Source organism: Indicator indicator, chromosome 19, assembly GCF_027791375.1.
Source record: "Indicator indicator isolate 239-I01 chromosome 19, UM_Iind_1.1, whole genome shotgun sequence".
NCBI classification, from domain to species: domain Eukaryota; kingdom Metazoa; phylum Chordata; class Aves; order Piciformes; family Indicatoridae; genus Indicator; species Indicator indicator.
This window is the reverse complement of record NC_072028.1, coordinates 13,841,504-13,861,575: the sequence shown is the minus strand read 5'-3', so window position 1 is coordinate 13,861,575 and position 20,072 is coordinate 13,841,504. Positions and strand designations below refer to the sequence as shown.

Genomic DNA, 20,072 nt, shown 5'->3' with positions numbered 1-20,072 from the left:
CATGATTTGCACAGGGTTCTGGAAACTGCATTTACTTTAACAATAAAAGCCAACTTTGAAGTTGCTCCAAAATCAGTGTAATTTAAAAAAAATTAAAAAACCCCAACACCACCACAAAGAAAATACATAGGCAACTTTATAACCACTGTCAAGATTCTCTGAGACACTCAATCTGAGTACAAATGCATTGTAAGTTCATGCATTTAAACTCAGCTCTTTGAGTGCACAGTTTAAACACAGAAGCCACCAAAATAAATTGCAAATAATTTTAAAATAATAGCATCTATACAAGAGATACTAAAACCTAAAAATAACTGAAAAGTACCAATAATATGTTAATAAAGATGGGATATGTATTTGCTTTAAAGACCACTGAACATCCATAACTTGAAGACCATTAATGAGACCGCTTTCTTCTGAAGGATGAGTTTTCAGTCTAGGGTGAGTCAACGATGACTAAGAATTCATACTTTGTATGGGATAATGAGAGTGAGTCTATTTTTCAGTATATTAACATTAATGAAAATGTAGAATTACTGCAAAGATGGAAAAGGCAAAACTGTCTAAGTCTTAGCCTCCTATCTTGTAATCCATCCCTCAAAATCAGATAAGCTTCTAGGAACATAACACTTGTTTGCAAGGGCCATATGGTATTTTAGAACACCCACAGTTGTGAACTTAAAGGGGAAAAAAAGCAGTTGCTGGTGAGGAGAGTCTCATAATGATGAACAGTCTGGTTTAATACGGATAGAGAGCAGTAGCATCAGAAACACATAATAAAACACAATTGCCAAATGAACACTCTTCCTTTTTTGTCTTCCCCCAAGATAATATATCTATGCCAACATTACAGTAGCATATAGAGCAATTCAGTCAAGGTCATCATCATCCACAATCAGTGCTGGCTTGCTCCAGAACCCTAAAGGGCTGAAAGTCTAACATGGGAAAAATCACAGATAGGGAAAATGCAATTTCAGCATGAGCCACTAAAATGTCTGAGCAACAAGAGAGGAAAACTGCAAAAATAAAATTAACTTATTGAATATGACAATAAAATTCCTGTTGAAATCTGTTTTGTTTTGTTTTGATTTTTCCTCCAGCGGTGAAGGCAAGCCAGTCTGACTTAGTATTAAACAAGTATATTAAGAACATGGGCAAGGCCATACCAGGTCAGATGAAATGTCCATCTAACCTGGTATCTTCTTTCACAGAGAGATAAAAGCAGGAAGAGTATAAAAGTAGAACAAACTGTATTTGCCCTAAATATTATCCAAGACTTCCAAAAACTTACGGCTTAAGGGGTTTCTGAGATAGACTTTTCTATCTTAAGGATACATTATGAAGAATGTCCATTAAAAAAAAAAAATCTTAGTTTACTTTGAACATGCCACATCATCTTTGTCTAGTACTCCTGGTTCTTGTATTGGAAGAGACAGACACTCATGATTTTATGACTTGCATCCTATCTCCTCTTAGTAAGCTTCTGTACAGAGCAAAGAGTCATCGTTTTTAGTTAGTGCTCTTTGTATCCAGAATTGCATAGGTACTCAAGATGGAAGCAAATGACAGATTTAAGAGTAGCATAATTAGAATTCTTACTTCATACTCTTCTCCTGGTAATCCCTAACAATTTGAGAGGACAGTACATTTTAGGAGAATCCAAACATTAAGCCCGCTTTAAAACTGTTGTTGAACAGTGGAATATGGAATCTTTAATATGTGCTATTCAGACTGATGCTTCTCAGGTGCAAAGAGCATAAACACAAGGGAAAGCCCAAAGGCAAAATCAGTTAGCTTCTTTTTAGGGAGGGAAGAGAGGGGAAGGGGAAGCGGGAGGGAGAAAGAGAGGAATCAAGGGAGGAAAGGACATTGGAGGAAATTGTATAACAAAATTTCAACAAGTCCAATATTTAGTCAGTTCAAATCTATAAAACATCAGCAGATACCAACACCTGAGACTAGCACAATATTCCAGCAAACCGTAATGCTTGTAACAGTGTATATCCTAACAGTGTCTACATCCTAGCTGTTACCAACTGCTCAAAGTCTCCCTACAGATAGAACTTGGACCTGCTCTTTTTCTGCTGCCACATGTGCAAAAATCACTGGTACTACAGCAGTATCACAATAACCAGTCTTGGAAGTACAATTCTGTAGTACACCTGAAATCCATGTAGGGATAAGACCATGCAGCATTTCATAGTCCTGATTCATTTCTTGGAAGCTAGAGAATTATTTCATACTACTCATATAGAAAATAGATATCATGTAATGTTATTAAATGCTTCAAATTAGGTACTCTAGAAGATATTCCTACAAGTCCCCTCAAACAAAAAAATCTTATATAGGCTTTCTTAAGGAACTTGGAAGAACTGACAGTGCACTTAGACTGCACTGGTTTCCTAAAGTTGGCATTGTAAGAAAGCACAAAAATGAATTATGTGGTTTTGCATGTTCTGAGTTGTTTGGGTTAGTAATTCATGGATTTGCATGAATTGGGACTGCAGAAAATGGTCTGTCATTTTGATTAATTACTGATGGTTTTTCTGTCCAATTTCTCTTACCAGTGTTGCTAGTAACAATCCTTGTAGTAGAAGGAATTGCTGTTGCACAGAAGACACAAGGTACAGTTCTAGTTTAATGATTTTCTTTCAGAAAATGTAACAGGTTTATAATTTTTAATTAAGCAATATATAAGTAAAAGAAAATGTATTCATGTAGTAATAACCTTGAACAACCCACATGAATTCTAGTGTTTTCCATTTTCCCCATTTATTGCATTGTTTTCCAACTGAACAGATCTATCCAGTAACAATGAATGTGGAAGTTCATTTGCCCAATTAAAATGTTATGGGTTTACGCCTTAGAAATGTGAAAAAAAAAAAAAAAACACACCATGGAAACTCATGTTTTCTGTATCTGACAACAAGGTTTTCAAATAGTCCACCCACAAACATTTTTGAAGCCTGATGAGCGGGGAAGGCATCACTTTTACAAACTGTATTTTCTCATATGTGAGATTAACCCACATTTAGGAAAGATGAATTCCTTGAACTGATACCTACAGAATTTCCTTGAACAATTTCTACAGTAGAGACTCAGATTTCACCCCCATAAATCAAAAAGCTGCACAAAATATCACTGGAAGATGATGTAATTTACTGGAGACAGCCAAGACCTGTATCAGCATGGACTCCCTCTCAAAGGTCTACAAAGAGAAAGCACATAAATAACATTATGAGAGCACCCAGTGAGATTTAGGAAAAGTCTAGCAGAAACCACATATCCTGTGTCTTAGTCTCAGAATTAGTTCTGATGATATCTAGGAGAAGGACCAATAGAATGTTAGAGGGATCACACTATTCCCAACTGCTTTCTCCTTGGCTCCTGCAAATAGTTCAGCATGGTGCACCAGCTCAGTAAACTGCATAATCTCATCATTTCCCTGAATATCCAGAAGATCTTTCATCTTAAATGAGACCCTTAGCTACCACTGCAATTTACCTATTGCTAGTAATTTTATTAAAAGTATCACTGCTGTATTTACATTTCTAATTCATTCTGTTATAAGCATTCCAACAAATTATTGTAAATAGATATTCAATAGATATTCTGACATCAGGAGCAAAACTAGTTAACAAATTTTGGACTATATTTGCATAGGAAGAGAAGACATACACCATAAAATAATGCTGCTATATTAGCAGTCAGTGTGACTATTTGACTTAGAAGAGCATCTTCTTTTACAGGATATGTGTTATATCAGTGTTGTACTTTTGCAAAATCAAATTTGCATGCTTGCAGGAGAAATTTATTTCATCAGGTGTTTTTTTTTACTTAAGGTGGGCAAAGTATTGGAGTAAACCGAATTCCTCCTACCCAATGTGACAATTGGGTACGGACAAGCAATGGAGGACATTTTGCTTCACCAAACTACCCTAACATGTACCCACCAAATCAAGAGTGCATCTATATATTAGAAGGTACATGCCATATTTCTGCTTTGTTGTGTGGTAATCTTATTGCTAAATTGATAGATAACCTTGAACTGTTAAAACTGTGTTATTTTACTGTACTGTCAAGTATTGTGTAGCCATACTGGTAATATAATCAATTCCACAGTCTTTTGGTTGAACAAGAAGCAAAATAAACTCTCTGCAGTAATGGTATCAAATTAATAGAAAATGCAGACCTTCGGGAATTAACTATATGGAATGAGACATACCCTCACAGCTAGAAAAAGCAGCATGAGATCTACTATAATATATGAAGGCACAAAACTAGTAAGATTAAAATTGTAGCTTGTTATCTTAATATCACTTCCAGTATTGCTGATAATAAACTCCAAAAGATGGTTGAAGAGTATCTTCAGCATTTTCCAGACCATACTGTGTTATTCTGTCTCACAAGCAGAAAAGCTTTATGCTGTCATTTATTAATAAAAAAGACACATCTGACTGCCATAGCACTGTACTAAAAGGATGGAGATTTTAGCACTGCTGCAGTCACTATTAAAATGACGTGGTGAGGACAAAAAAATTCATTAACTAGAATAAAACCATTTTCCAATGAGAATATCTTGGATAAAGGCTGCAAAACTTGGGACAGTAATTATTTTTTGCTCTTATTAGAATGCACCCAAAATTCACCAGTTAGAGAAAAACATTAGTCAACTTAATCATCAGATTCATATCAATTAATTGAAATATTTTAATTAATATGTTTCAGTGAGTTTTTATTGGGCAGTAAAGGCATTGGTTCACAGACAACCTCATTTTCGTGTGTATGCATGCTCATCTGAAGGTTTGCATCTTGCTTGCCAATGAAGGCCCTGGAGAGGAGATAGCCTGTCCAGCTTCAGAACTCAGCCACAGTAGGTCCACTGCTGGATCTCCCTTGCACGAGGCAGTTGCCACAGGACACAATCAGTTTCCATTCCTCTGTCCTCACAATCCTTACACAGAAGCACACAGGTACATGAGTGAGACCAGGTTTGTCCACAATTTCTAGCTAAGATAGGGTCCTTCTTGCAGACCAATAGCAATATGTGCCAACAGCTACAAATGTTTTATCTCATGTATGAGTAAGGTCTAAAGTCTAAACACTGTTAGAGACATGAAAGTAATACCTCTTTGCATTCTGAAGAAGCAGCATGTGGTTCTTTAATGCTGTCATTCCAGCTACCAATTAGCATCTGGAAGTATCTCAACAGATAACAAGAACAAAAAATGGTAAAGCTATTCATCCCGATTAGTCAGTTCCAAGCTACACAAGTGAATGTCCAGTCACAAAGTAGTCATAGCTGCATCTCATCAGGATTTAGTGGTCTGATCCAAATCTTGATGTTAGGCTGTCACTGGTTCAGTAGTTTCAGTATTCAGTATTGTAATAACCTACATGTCAATAGCGTTTACACTTGTCTGAATACTCTAATAAAAGATGTCTCCTGCCAAAGGATCTCCAAACTTGGGCTTAATGTTTAGGAAATATACCAGTGAATAGTTCTTTGTATGCTTTTCTTTTCATTCTTTTCTGTATCACTCAATGTTTTTCCCTTTTTTATGCACTTTTGCTTCCATGAAGCACTACTTTTAATTCATATCTTAATATCAAACTTTGCTGGAATACCTTTGCATATACATTAATATGTTATATGTACTGTGTTATATTTATGTAATTTCTGAATTTTCAGCAATGCAAAACTCCATAAATTTCCATTAAAAAGTATCTTCTACACAAACATTTTTACAATTTTTATTACAGTGTATCTGAGTTTTTGTAACAGACTGCCAGATGTATTTTGAGAAGTTTCTGGTTTCTTTTTATCTTGCTGTTTTGGAGGCTTGTCTCTTCATTATTTCACATCTTCGTGTGTTTTTTTTATATAGTTCCTCATTTAATCTTATGCTTGGTTTTTGATGTCTAGCTGCTCCACGACAAAGAATTGAGTTGACCTTTGATGAACCTTATTACATAGAACCCTCATTTGAATGTCGGTTTGATCATCTGGAGGTTCGAGATGGACCTTTTGGTTTCTCCCCTCTCATTAATCGTTACTGTGGTCTGAAAAGTCCTGCACTAATTAGATCAACAGGGAGATTTATGTGGATCAAGTTTACTTCTGATGAGGAGCTGGAAGGAAAGGGATTTCAAGCAAAGTACTCATTTATACCAGGTAAAGATGCCTAAAATTCAGACCAAGTTAATGACCATCTGCTCCCACTGTACTCTGGATGTGTTCATGCCAGCAGTTTAGAGCTGTATTTCATCACAGGTGCTTAGGAAGGCAAAGATACAATGCAACAGTTACAGTCTTAGTCCTGCTAACCCCACAGCATATTTGACTAAAACCATTTGGGGAAACTGACTGAAGGAAATTACAGGTCTGTAGTTTGCTAGTGAAGAAGTCATTTGTTCTTGTTCATGTTGAAGCCTTTTGCAGCTTCCCACTTTGTAACTCGTAACTCATAGCAGTTTCACCAGTGGTAGTAATGAAAAGAGTATTGATGTAGACAAAGAGCTGGCATATTCAATAGCCTGTCTTCTAGGAATATAAGACACTGACAGAAACACCTGAAGCAAATCTACAATAGCAATTCCAGACAGATGCAAAACATTTTAAATCTCCATTCTGAAAAGCCAGAGGAGATATCTGTACAGACCAAGCATCAGCTCTAAGTATAACTAGACTCCCTTAAACCACAGGCTCAGACAACCAAATTGTTCTTTGCTCAAAGTACTGTGCAGCTTACAGGGTATGAAAGAAAGGATAATATGCTGACAGTGCCTTTAAACAAACAAAAAGTACATCTGCTCTGTCAGGCCACTTAAAACTAGCAGGGCATTCTTTTTACAAGAAAATTTGACCTGATGTCCTTACGCAATGGTTGACTGCTGTACTTCATAGATACTATATGTGTAGTTATCAGCATTTTATTGTCCTTTGGGACAAAAGACAATCTAAATACATCAGCTCTACTACTACTGTAAATGTATATGCAGGCATAACTTTTTAATGTCATCTTTACCCAACTGTTCTTTACCCTACAGCACATGAAAACACTACATGATTATATATTACTGCTTTATAGTACTGTATACCTTGCTAGGGATTTAGACTTGGAAACTCTTCAGATTGACATGGTGACACTGGGAATATGTGCTAAAATGTTTCCACAGGGACAATACTTAGGCTTTTTGCCAAGTCCATTTGCTGTCTTTTCATTACCATCACTTTAAAAACTAACTTAGCCTGCTTCCAGGGTGGAACTTTAAACATACATTTAAACTGTATATTATTTTCACAATAGGTTGAAGCAACTGAAGGACTGAGATTTTTCTTTCCTTTTCTTTCTTCTACATTTACATAGAGTATTATAAAATATGTTTGGATTGTGAAAACAGAAGGGGACATGAACATACACACCCACTTCATTAAAAACAAAAACAAAAAACAACCAAACCCACAAACCCAGTTCACTAAGAACGTTCAAAATCTCACAGAATTTTGCATACTGTGATCATAGATTTCACTATAGGTAACCAAAAAGGAGGAGGGCAAAGTAGGCATTTTCTCAGCTATACTGAGTGTTAAGAACAGGACTGAGGCACTGCAGGGGAAGTGGTAAAACTTGTATAGAAAAAACTTTTAGAGAATCACAGAAAGAGCCAAAATCTGCATCTTAACTTGGAAAAGAATTGTGAACAAAGCAAGCACACACTTTTACATGAACTGGTGCTTTCTTTGCACAGACCAAGATTCCACACGCATACACACACAATGCTTGAGTGTGTCATTTCTGTGGTGATTTTCTGTGCTGCAGCTGTGAACAGACATATCTTTTCAAGTTTCTATGTTGATTTGCGACGAAACACTAAGCTGATCACTGAAATGTAAGCCTTGGACATCCTGGCCCATTTTTAGCCAAGTCCTATTGTCAGTAGTCAAGTACCATCAGTTAACTATTAAGAAAAAGTATATTCTTACTTCACCAGCAGCATGCATAGACTATGCCACTATGCATACATACTCCACTTACACATCAAATTTAGAAGAGAAGAGACAAAAGTGCAATCAAGGTGAAATTCTTCCTCATAAACAATGTCTAGAACTGTGCTACCTGGCCTAATAGAGGAGGCATGGGTAGCCAAGGAAAAAGTATTGAACTATCCTTTATATTCCTTATTAATGGGAATTAGCAATTTCAAAGTGTTGATGTATTCTATTAAACTCTTCCCGGTTCAAATTGTTCACAACTAGACAGACAGCAATCTGATAAAGACAGAAAGATCCCCTGTACTCTTGTGGTGCTCAAATGATCTCAGTTAAAACTGGTATAGTTCAGAAATGTAATGTAGAAATAAAATACCAAATAGTAATTTTTGGTGTTAGCACTGAAAATCTGAGCTGTCAGTACCTTGTTCAGATAAGGTCTAACTTTGTGAAACAATGCTATAATGTAAAAAAAAAATTTCTCTGTACCCTCCAATTGATTCAGTAAACTTTTTAGCAATTTTTATTGTGACATAATAAAAAATGGACATAATCTTCAGATTGTATTAAACCTTGAAGTAATTCGCAAGCACTGATAGCGCCTGTGATTCATGACTTCTTTCTATTACAGATCCTGACTTCACTTACCTAGGAGGTATTTTGAATCCCATCCCAGGTCTAGTATCACAGTAGCAATTTCTTTATACCTGAAATTTTGAATAAATATCATATTAAATTTGACAGCAAGGTATACCTTCTCCCTAGATTGCCAATTTGAGCTCTCAGGAGCTGATGGAATAGTACGTTCCAGTCAAGTAGAACAAGAAGGAAAAACAAAACCAGGACAAGCAGTTGACTGTATATGGACAATTAAAGCTACTCCAAATGCTAAGGTGGGTTTCATTCGTATCATTCAGCATACAATGAGTTTCCAAGTCATTAGTAACATGTAATAATCACTCGCTGTGATTTGTGTAATGTCTCACTGTCACTGAAATTATGTATCACTGGCTTAAGAAATCCAGATAGAGTATTATTTCCGAAATTATACAATAAGTCCACAGGGTTGTCTTCCTATTATTACTTAAAACTTAAAATACAAAAGAGCTGTGAAAAGCGTTTAAGCAACAAATTTCAAGGACATTAGACTGGTTTTATTGGAACACTGCCAACAAAAATGCAGCTAACAGCTTTGATAAATTCCAGTTAATCTTGCTGCCATGATTTAAAGTTTTGCCTCCAGTGGTCCTGTTGGAGAATATGGTTCAAAGTTAGCAGAACATGTATCTGCTTCTTTCCAGTCTAATTCACAGTCCAGAACCTTAAAACCCACTTTCATCATCAGTCTAGGCTTTACCTAGAAGCAGCTGAGGAATTATCACTCTTTCTGACTTAGCTATAGGACCACACCTACAATAACATTTACTAGAGCTGTTTTGCTCAAGCCATAAAGAGGCATATTAGCTGCTCAAGCCAAAAAGCAGTACAAGTTACCTATGTACCTGGTTTTATGATTATACCTGTGGAGCTAGAGACTACTTATGAAAACATAACTAACTTACGATCATTAAAAACAACTTGAGCTTTATTGTTGGACAGAGAGAAGGATAAAATCATATTTATAATTAAAAAATACCATTGCTGTGGCCTGATTAAAAAAATTCAACACCTATGTTTCAGAATCGTATACTTGTTAATTACTTAGGAGTTGAACTGAAGAACATATTTTTTTCTCCATATAGCCTACACATCTGTAATTTTGCTTCTGTATCTGCATTAAAGCACATACTACTGCATTCTTGTACACAAAACTTTTAAAATATTTTTAAGTTGGTGCCAAGATGATAAACCTACTCTATGCCTTCTTACAACAGTCCTCCTAATACGTAACTAACCAGCCCTATTCATCAACATCCAAAATAGTTCTAAAGCAGCAACCTAAAAGATGGTAATAAGAGGACAAGAAACTAGAACTCCATTAATATATTTGAGACACTGAGGAAGTGACTCAACTCCCAAGAGCCCTATACTAGCCTAAGTAAAAGTAGCAGTTCTTCCAGAAACAAAACCATTTTCTCTCTACAGTGCCACTCAAGTGCAGCACACCTTATGCTTAAATATTTTAATAAATTGTTGCCAGAAGGCAGAGTTATAGTTGGGTCAGTCCTGGGATTAGATCATCACCCTAAATTATGGAATTAAAACATTACAGAAAAATAATTCTTAATATTCTGTCAGTGGTTTCTCAAGCTTCATTCCTGACAGAAATATGATGATAAAATCTTATTAGATTGAATCTGGTGCAGTCTCTGGAGAAAAATAAGCATATACATTTTTAATTTCCTCAGTTTCATTTTGTAATTACAATAAATTTTTAAAACTGACACAACTGCAGCAGTGAAAGGACTTTCAAAGTCTGCATAAGAGATATTTTATAAATTACCTCTGGATTTCAGAAAGTTACTAGAATAATCAAAATAATTTAAGACTGTGGACCTTTTATATTTACTTGCCTAACAGTAACCAGAAGGCACTTTTGCAGAGCTGAGCTCTTTAATACACATACTAGCTCTACTGAAGTCTTGCTAATTTATTTTTAGCTTCCACTGTAATTTCAGGAAGTCAGTCATTAAATGAAAATACCATCTCTCAGCACAGATACTACACTTACAGCTCACACCCATGTTTGTGACATGTGACATCAATGAAAGGCAGGCTTACAGTGTAGCTGAGAATTTCCACCAGTAAATCTAATCAAGACAGCAAGTAAAAAAATTACAAAACTATATACTGGAAAAAATTGTGAGATGAAGCATAAGATAATATGGCACAGGCTTTGACACTCGCTGAGGTTAAAAGTGACGTATTTCAAAAGGGTAGAAAAATATGTGTGCTTCTTCCCTGCTTCACCAGCTAGGCAAGGGTTTGAGATTCATGTCATTAGGCAGATGCATGAAAAACTGCACAGTGCAAAAGGTCTTTAGCATTCATATCAACCAGAGAGGCAACTGTAAACTGTACTCAACACATAAACAGTCTAGACCCCAGCTTCTCGAAAGACCTCATGGACAGAGGAGGAGCACCTCTTCTGCCCCAAAGCAGCAGACTTCAGACTTCACATGGACAGATTTCTTACCTGTCAAAATAATGTCTGTCTGAAATTTTTTTACAGTTTAAAGGCAGGCTTTTCAGCATGTTTAGGTGACTTAGTAATCTCATCAACTTTCAGTAGAATTTTGAGAATTGCAGTACAACCATTTGAGATTAAAAGGCTCCATGATCTTTTCATGTTGTTATAACTAAATTATAGTCTTGCGTAAGTTTCCTGCTCCAGCAAAATAGACATTTAATGAGAAAGTACGTTCAAAAAACGTTGTGAATTTTGAGTTACATGTGTAAGGGATCAAAACATCTTTGCCAAGATTCGCTAGGAAGGAATTTTACTAGAAACATGAATTTCTCTTTTCTAACAGATTTACTTGCGATTTCTCGATTATCAAATGGAGCATTCAAATGAATGCAAAAGAAACTTTGTTGCTGTATATGATGGAAGCAGCTCTATTGAGAACCTGAAGGCCAAGTTTTGCAGCACCGTAGCAAACGATGTCACACTGCAGACTGGGACAGGTGTGGTACGAATGTGGGCAGATGAAGGCAGTAGACTAAGCAGATTCAGAATGCTGTTCACTTCCTTTGTGGATCGTAAGTAGATTTTAAAGTGCTTATTCTTCTGCTATCAGGGTATTCCAAGTGTTAACGGAAAAGCTTCAGCTGGAACACAAAAAAGGCTGCTTCTGTTTCCTTCACATACTGAGAGGCAAATTAAATATTTTCTTTATTACAGTTAGAGGCGTGGTTCCTGAAGAAAGGCCTTCCTCCATTCATAAGAGGTTTACTTTTTTCATTTGACTTTTATACAGCCCTAGACTATAACCTTCTTGCAAAAAGTTCTACAAATGAGCAAAGACTTACTTAAAATAGATAGCAAAGGGAAGTGTGTTCTTCCACTAGCCCCCATCTTCCAGTTCCCTGCCAGACACCACAACAGGCTCTTCTCAAGCCCATACTGGCTATTCAGAAGACTAGAAAACGTATGTGAGTTCTACCTTCAATTTCAAATCCAGTACTACACCCACTCCAGCTACACCTATGCTACCTCCTTCTTAGATGCATGTGGCTCTAAACAATCCCAATCCCACACAGGCTCCCTTAGCAAAGCCTGGTTGTGTTGCACACTGTGGATAAACTGTTACATTTAAGAGAGGCTGTATTAAAAGCACATCTGCAAGTGCTGGATTTCTGTTTGGATTCCATAGCCTGGGGTAGAGATAGTCTTTATTCTCATTGTAAATTACAATGTTTCTTGAAACCATGCTTTTTATGAGATTTACTTGGGAGTGCTTTTTCTCTGAACTTAATGAAATTTTGTTGCCTTACATATTTACAAAGTGTAAATCAGTGGCATCTTCAGCACTGAAGTAGACCTAGTATCGAACTGCAGAGCACATCCAAGACACACAGGGAGAGCTGAGTAAAACAGACCTGTCACTTCAGGAATCCAACCTGTGCTAGCGTTAATGGCTTTCAAATAATTGTGCTTGAAGAATAAATACTATTTTAAACAGGACTAACAGGTCTGTAGCCAGTCCTGAAAGGAAACCTTGTCACCACCCTGCAAAAACGTTCAAGTTATAGGTAATAAGTAGATTGTTATATTCTGTTCAATAAAACAGTGAAGGCAAAAAGAAGTTACTTCCTGTAAAACACTGTTTCTAAATTAACAACAATTTCTCTTACAAGAAAAATAGCTTATTGCTTTCTTTGCATACAAGGTAGTAAATAATTGCTTGTTTCCAACCAGTCTATTTTTTCACCTACAACAGGCATTTAATAAACTTCAGGTATTGTGAATTTCAGTAAATATCCATTTTAAGCACAATTGCAAAATTGGTAACTGCTTCTCCAGTAACTTTTATTTCAACAACTAGTGCAAGTTATTCCAGCTTTTAAACTAAGAAAATGCTATGAATTCTGCCAAGGAAATTATATTATAAATATTGGAGGGGGGGAAGTTGAGTGTGAGAGGTTGAAATAGTAACTACTAAAGCTAGATAACTTTCCAAACCTACAATTTTAAAGCAGCTCAAAGGTCACTGGCAGAAGACAATCTGCAAAGGTACATTGTTGCTCTTATTCATCTTCTAACTTGTGTCTGAAAAATGTTTCATGTGTTTTTAAATAGTGATTATTTAAAATCACTACTGATAAGCAGCTTTTCTAATTGAAAAAGGAGAAGTGGTGTTTATCATATTTTTGGCTCGTTAAGCTATTTTTCTCTTCTACCTTACTAATGATTTGTAATTATATGAAGCCAACCATGGAAACAATCAATATTTCTGACAAGATTTACATAAATGAACTAATTGTGCATGACAGTCACCTAGCCACACCTAGTGCTGCTTGCAGATTTGACTAAGTAATTCAGCTAACAGCAATGTTAAAAATCAATGTATTTGATTTCTGGCTTCATTCAATACTTGAATAATGCTGGATACAGCATTACACAGCTGTTACGAGAAGAGTCCAGCTCTGTCCTTGAAGTCCTGGACTGAAACCAATCAATCATCGTGACTTCTAGACTCCCCAAATAACAGACAAAAGGAAAATGAAGCCCATTGCCCCATCTTAATGAAATTGTGAAGAAAAGCCATCCCCCAAAATGTTCAAGAAATGCCACAGGAACATAAAATAGAGACTGTATTAGTGGACAGAGAAGCAGCAGCAGAATGCATCATCCAAAAATACAGAAACATGAAAAAAATTCCCCTGTACAAGGAAATAAGAGAATGTGTCTTACATCATATAATTCTTCCTCTGCGCCTCCAAAAGAACGATAACTGAAACACCAGCAAGTACACATGGATCCATGAAAGCAACTCTGGACATGAATTCTGTAGATCCTCCTTTATCTTACAGTCAGAAACATTTTAGTAGATGTTGTAACCTATTACATATGTAGCCTTTTAAGCTATTGTCTTTAAAGAGTGGTCCTATTTATCCTTTATAAAGTAAAGCTTGCACACTGTTTCTTTTCAAATTCAGAAAGAAAAGCTACCTAAGTCTTTTTTCCCCACCTGTGCTAATAAAGCCACCATGTAGTCTCTGCATCATGAACATTTCCAGTTTAACTATTAACCTTTCTCCCATTATGTATCTACAACACTTAGAAATGCTTCCTGTTTCTATGAATTGCTTCAGGTTGTCTGGGATACCTGCTTCCATATTTAGACTGATACTAGCACCATCAGTGTGCACTTGCAACACAGAAGACCAGTTGTATCCTGGGCTGTATCAAAAGAAGTGTGACCAGCAGGATGAGGGAGGTGATTCTGCCACTCTACTCTGCTCTCATGAGACCCCACCTGGAGTACTGTGTCCAGTTCTGGTGCCCCCAGCATAAGAGGGACATGAAGCTGCTGAAGTGGGTCCAGAAGGAGGCCACAAAGATGATCAGAGGGCTGGAGCACCTTCCCTGTGGGAACAGGCTACAAGAGTTGGGACTGTTCAGCCTGGAGAAAAGAAAGCTCCAGGGAGACTCTTTAAAAATACACTCTAAATACATTCTGGTTTACAGTAAAGTACTAGAGAATTTTTGCTGCAATTGAAGCACAAGTTTCCTATATGGAACTTCTTTCCAGGTTAATTAAGCAGTATCAGGAAGCTAAACGAAAAGCTTAAAACCAGTAAGCATAGGTTACCAAAATTCAGTGCAGTAACAAATAAGAAGACAGATTTAGGGAATGCAAATTCAGAATTGAAGGCTTGAATTTTTTTTTCTCCTAGGCATAACTCCTCTTTTTGTCACTCAGACTCTGAAGCCTAACAGAAGGATTAAGTGAGAAATATTCAGGACTAGTCACCCTACTCTGCTGTACCCTTTTGGTTTCGTACTATGTTTCAGAGAATCCAGACTGATCAAGAATAAATTCTTTCTATGAAAGCAAATACATCTTTGCTGTTTAATATATAACTGACTCCACTAATAATAGACATTTCTATCATAAAAATACCACATAACCGAGATAGGAATCAGTTTCTTGTCCAATGCCCTGAATTCATAGGAATTTCCTACGTATATTATGCAATATCCTGAAAATAATTACTACTACATTAAAATTCATTTTTCTAATGTCAAGCATGCACAGAAACATAAAATCTTTAGAGCAACTTTACAGTAAATTTATTTCCTCAAATTTCTAACTATATATAGACAGAGAGATAAAAAGCTATACTGTATTCTCTCAATCCCTGCATCATCTCTAATAGGAGGATCTAAGAGCTTTGATTCACAAACAGGAATGACTTAGATGCCTCCAGTTACTGAAGTCTCTTGCAATTACTGAAACAGTCCTGCACAAGCTACAATCTGATTTGCCTTAAGATACTAATGGGTTTTAAAATGCAGATGTTCGGGGACTGCTTCACAACAGCTACACAGCAGATGCACAGACTGAATAAACAGATAATTGATGGCAAGCATGCAATTTTGAAGCATTAAGTTCTATAAGACAAGTATTAAAGCCTTCTTCCATTATCTGTGTTCTGTGACTGTCTCTCTGATACCCATTCTGAGTAAGAATTTTCTTTTTTTTTGGAGCATCGATAATACACTTGAAAACAACCCATTAAGGGCCCGTAAATAATTTGGTAATTAGTGATGTGCAAGGAAAGGTGATTGTGATTGAAACAAAAATAGAGTACACATTAAAAAAATACCAGGAATTTACTAGTTTTACTAAAAATTCCTAATGTTTTCTTTGTCTTCTCTCCTGCAGCTCCCTGCTCAGGCAACACTTACTTCTGCCATAGCAACATGTGCATCAATAATTCTTTAGTCTGCAATGGCATTCAAAACTGTGCATACCCTTGGGATGAAAATCACTGCAGAGGTGAATATAGTGCAAAGTATAGCCTGTGCGAGCTAGACTGGTCAGTTTGCCTTTCAAGAAAGTCCTGAAATGTCTTTCTTTCCTGTAAATATGCTGAAGACAGCTATTCTACTGATCTCAGGAAGGTGTTCCAAATTTTTTTATTTAAACTCAGGAGACACGTAAGCATCCTGAACATTGATCTTACAGCTTTATAATTACATTTCTTCCTCTTCAGCATATACTCTCTATTTCAAAAGGATGTCAGCTTCATAGGAAATAAAATATAGTATTTGCCAGGCTGTGTCCTGTTCATTTCTAAACTTTAAATGGAGCAAGGACCACAGGAACAGATTAATAGCTTTTTAGAGAAAAAATGCAGAGCTGGAAAAAGACTGACAAGCCTTCAAGCACAAAAAGCTTTTCTCAGGGCTGAAACATGAGCAATGCTCTTCAAAGACAAATGTATTTTAAAAACATTTGTTTTGAGTTGTTAATCACAGAAGATCTTGGATTTAATGCAACTGCTGCATATGGTGTGAGAAAGGGTGGGAGGAAGGAAGAACTGTTAGAAAGCAAGAAGTCACTGCTTATGGAAAATGGGCACATGTCAATCACTGCTCTAGAACATGGGGCAGAGCAGTAGTGTTTAAACCATCACAGATAAAGTGAAGACATCTCAGTATCTGGTTGTTTCACTATCAGGAGACAGATATCTGAAAATAGCATGAAAACATTTAGGATAATGCATTTTTGTCTACATAATCTTAACAGCTTTTCTGCCCCACTAGTGGTGGTTGCAGTTTCAGTGTAGAATTCTTAGGACAAGTTACATTACAGAACACAAATCCACCTGGAAAATTTTAATCTTAAAAACAAAAAAATTCAAGTATAGAAAGTAATCTTGTTCTGATGCTGCCATCTTGTGTGTTTTCATATGAAGTACTAGCCAAAAGTGCCATATGATTTGAGTTGGTTTGTTCTTCCTGCTCTGCCCCCTTTTCTTTTCCAACTGACTTACTACTGGACTAGTAAAACTGGAATACATCTATGCTGAAGCTCTCTGTGTCGAAATAGGTGTAACAGACATACACAATAGACACAGTTGTTAAGTTTCCAAGAGATGTGAAAACAAATAGTATAGTCACTCTTAAATCATCACCATGATAATAATTCTCTTTGGAAGAACTAGGTAATGTTAAATCTAGATTTTCTTCTACTGATACCAATGGGAATGTTACCAGCAGGAGCAAACCATGGTAAAAGAAGAGTGTCATCTGTAGGCTGTATTTAACCTATTTAAGGTTAATTTAAGCCAATTTAATTTGTGGATTTTGGAATAAAAACTGAGCAATATAGGTTGAGGATTGAAGCCACATCCTAGCTGAGTCAGCGTGCACTGGCCAGAGTTCCACCTGCCACTGAATTTTTATATGGTAACTATTAGTGCAAACAGAGAATTAGACTTGCTGAACTAATGCACAGATTCAGTATGATAAATCCCACTGACATACAGCTCTAGTGTCCACTGCCATTAAGTCATTTCATTAATATGGCACTTATGCGACAATTACAATACAACTGGCTTTAGTTTAATACACGATCAAAAGTGTGGAAAATAATAAAAGCCTTACTATAATTTTCTCTCTTTTTTTTTCCTTGCAGAAAAGAAAAAAACTGGATTGTTTGAACAAATCACCAAAACTCATGGAACAATAATTGGCATCACATCAGGCGTAGTTTTAGTTCTTCTCATCATTTCAATTCTAGTACAAGTAAAGCAACCTCGCAAAAAGGTTATGGCTTGCAAGACTACTTTCAATAAAACTGGATTCCAGGAAGTATTTGATCCTCCACATTATGAACTGTTTTCACTAAGGGACAAAGAAATTTCAGCAGATTTGGCAGATTTATCAGAAGAACTTGAAAACTATCAAAAACTGAGACGCCCTTCAACAGCTTCCAGATGCATTCATGACCACCACTGTGGCTCCCAGGCCTCTAATCTTAAACAAAGCAGGACAAACCTCAGCTCCATGGAACTTCCCTTTCACAATGACTTTGCACAGCCTCAGCCAATGAAAACATTTAACAGCACATTCAAGAAAAGTAGTTACACTTTCAAACAAGGGCATGACTGCCCTGAGCAGGTGATAGAAGACAGGGTGATGGAAGAGATTCCATGTGAGATCTATGTCAGAGGAAGAGAAGATACAGCACAAGGTTCATTATCTATTGACTTTTAATTTCCTAGTGAAGGTGGTATCAGTGTATATACAAGATGGTTGTGTACAGTAACTGTGTATATATTAGAAGTGTACTATATGCAGCGTGTGAGATGCACACACTTTTAGATTATGATACTCCATTTACAAAAAACCCACAAAATCTTCATAACTTATCCTTGCTGAAACGTGGTGGATTTCCTTCCACCTTCCCAAGCTACCTATCTAGAGGAGGAGTAAAGCCGTTGCATGGAAATTTTAAGTTAAGGATATTGGAAGAAAACACCAACTATTAATCACTGAACACTGAAAAAACAATGACTACTGTTCTCTTCCTCACATGATTTTCTCTTCTTTAGATGTCTGGTTTTCAAGACAATTTTAATACCTCATTTACATAAATAAAAGTACTTAAGTGCACCACATGTATGTCAACATAGATGTCTTACTGTATTTATCAAATTGGAAGTAGAGCTAGAGTTAAGTGCCAGTTGAGACTCAAGATTTGTTCCAGTCATTTGTTTCATCTTGCCTACCATTTATATTGCCTTTAATTATTAGTTCCTCACTCTATGCTTTGTGAGAAACAAGTGAAAAGGATTACTGCCTTTTAAAAACACTGAGTTATAGTAATTTTAGTACATCTGGAAATATATAATCTTTGCAGCTTTTGGTTAAAACACAAATAAATACAAATGCTCATGTTATTATAGATGCAGACCTTTAGAACAGTCTTCTTTCAAGATGCTTTAGAATTTTAAAATATTCAACCATATATAATAGATCCATATGGTTCACTGCTTTCACAGCTCTGTAGTTAGAAAACAGTTTTCTCCTGTGTTCTCCAAGTATTTATATAAATATACTGTAGTGTACATTTGTCTCTTAAAATAGGCTTTTACTTCTTATTGCAGCCAACCTTCCCTACTGAAATCAGTGATAATTTTAGTTCATGTCCTACTTGCCTGAAGAGAAGGGCTTTCAGGCCTTTGTGATTACCAGGTACATGATGATGGTGGAAACAGGGAAATCTCAAAGCAACCCTTATGGAACCCTTCTTGTGCCCCTTGTTTCCACTTGCAAAATGGCACATTTCATACATTTTAATGGTGGTTTGGACCTAATTTTAAAATTTTTACTTTTTTTTTTTAAATAATAATTCTCGTGGTTTTTAAACTTTTTTACATAGTTTGATACTATACACAATATTTATTAAATCAAAACCTAGCACTTGTACAACTGGCTTGTTTCAGTGTCCCTATTAGCAGCAGCTCTGAATAACATTCAGTGGCTGCTGCATACATCACAATTTGCCAAGAATACTTAATAATGACTTCCACATTAGCCTACACTTTACTTCCTGGTTTGTCTGGGTTTATTCTGGTATTTTGTTTACAGGAAACCTCTCACTAAATGTGTCCTACCAGTTTGCACTGGTAGCATAGCCTTTATTTACAAATGTATGTAAAACCATAATGTTTGTTGTGCTGAATGTAGTACACAAAAAAAAACCCAACACAAAACAACAACAAAAAAAATCCATCTTAATATATGACTCAAGCAACAGAAAAATCTTTTGTTTAAAATAAAAGGTGAACAACAGCTGTAATTACCCACAGAGAAAATACTGTATTTTTTCACAAATGCATAGAATGTAAGAAGGGGGGGGGGGGAATATATATATATATACATATATATATATACATATATAATTGAGTATCTAAAACACTTCCCAACTTCAAAATTCACCCTCTCTGATGTCTTGAAAGAACTTAATCAGAAGCTCACAGGTCACATGCCTGTGGCTGTAGACTGATGTCAGTTTTTGTGCTGGTCCCAGAATGTATTTCAATTTGACAGAATGAAAATAGGCATTATTTTCAGATGCACTTCATGCAGAAGTGTGTAAAAAAAAATACAGTCTAC

The 20,072-nt window shown here is 36.2% G+C and overlaps 1 protein-coding gene across 1 annotated transcript; it reads left to right on the top strand.

The window, feature by feature from the left end:
* Positions 1 to 452: 452 nt before the first annotated feature.
* NETO2 (neuropilin and tolloid like 2) lies at positions 453 to 18,167 on the top strand. The gene is made up of 10 exons (XM_054389522.1): positions 453 to 489; positions 1,101 to 1,169; positions 2,568 to 2,624; positions 3,843 to 3,983; positions 5,927 to 6,175; positions 8,625 to 8,648; positions 8,759 to 8,886; positions 11,467 to 11,695; positions 15,829 to 15,942; positions 17,587 to 18,167. The coding sequence occupies exons 1-10, from the start codon at positions 453 to 455 to the stop codon at positions 18,165 to 18,167; spliced, it is 1,629 nt and encodes a 542-aa protein (XP_054245497.1).
* The last annotated feature ends 1,905 nt before the right edge of the window (positions 18,168 to 20,072 follow it).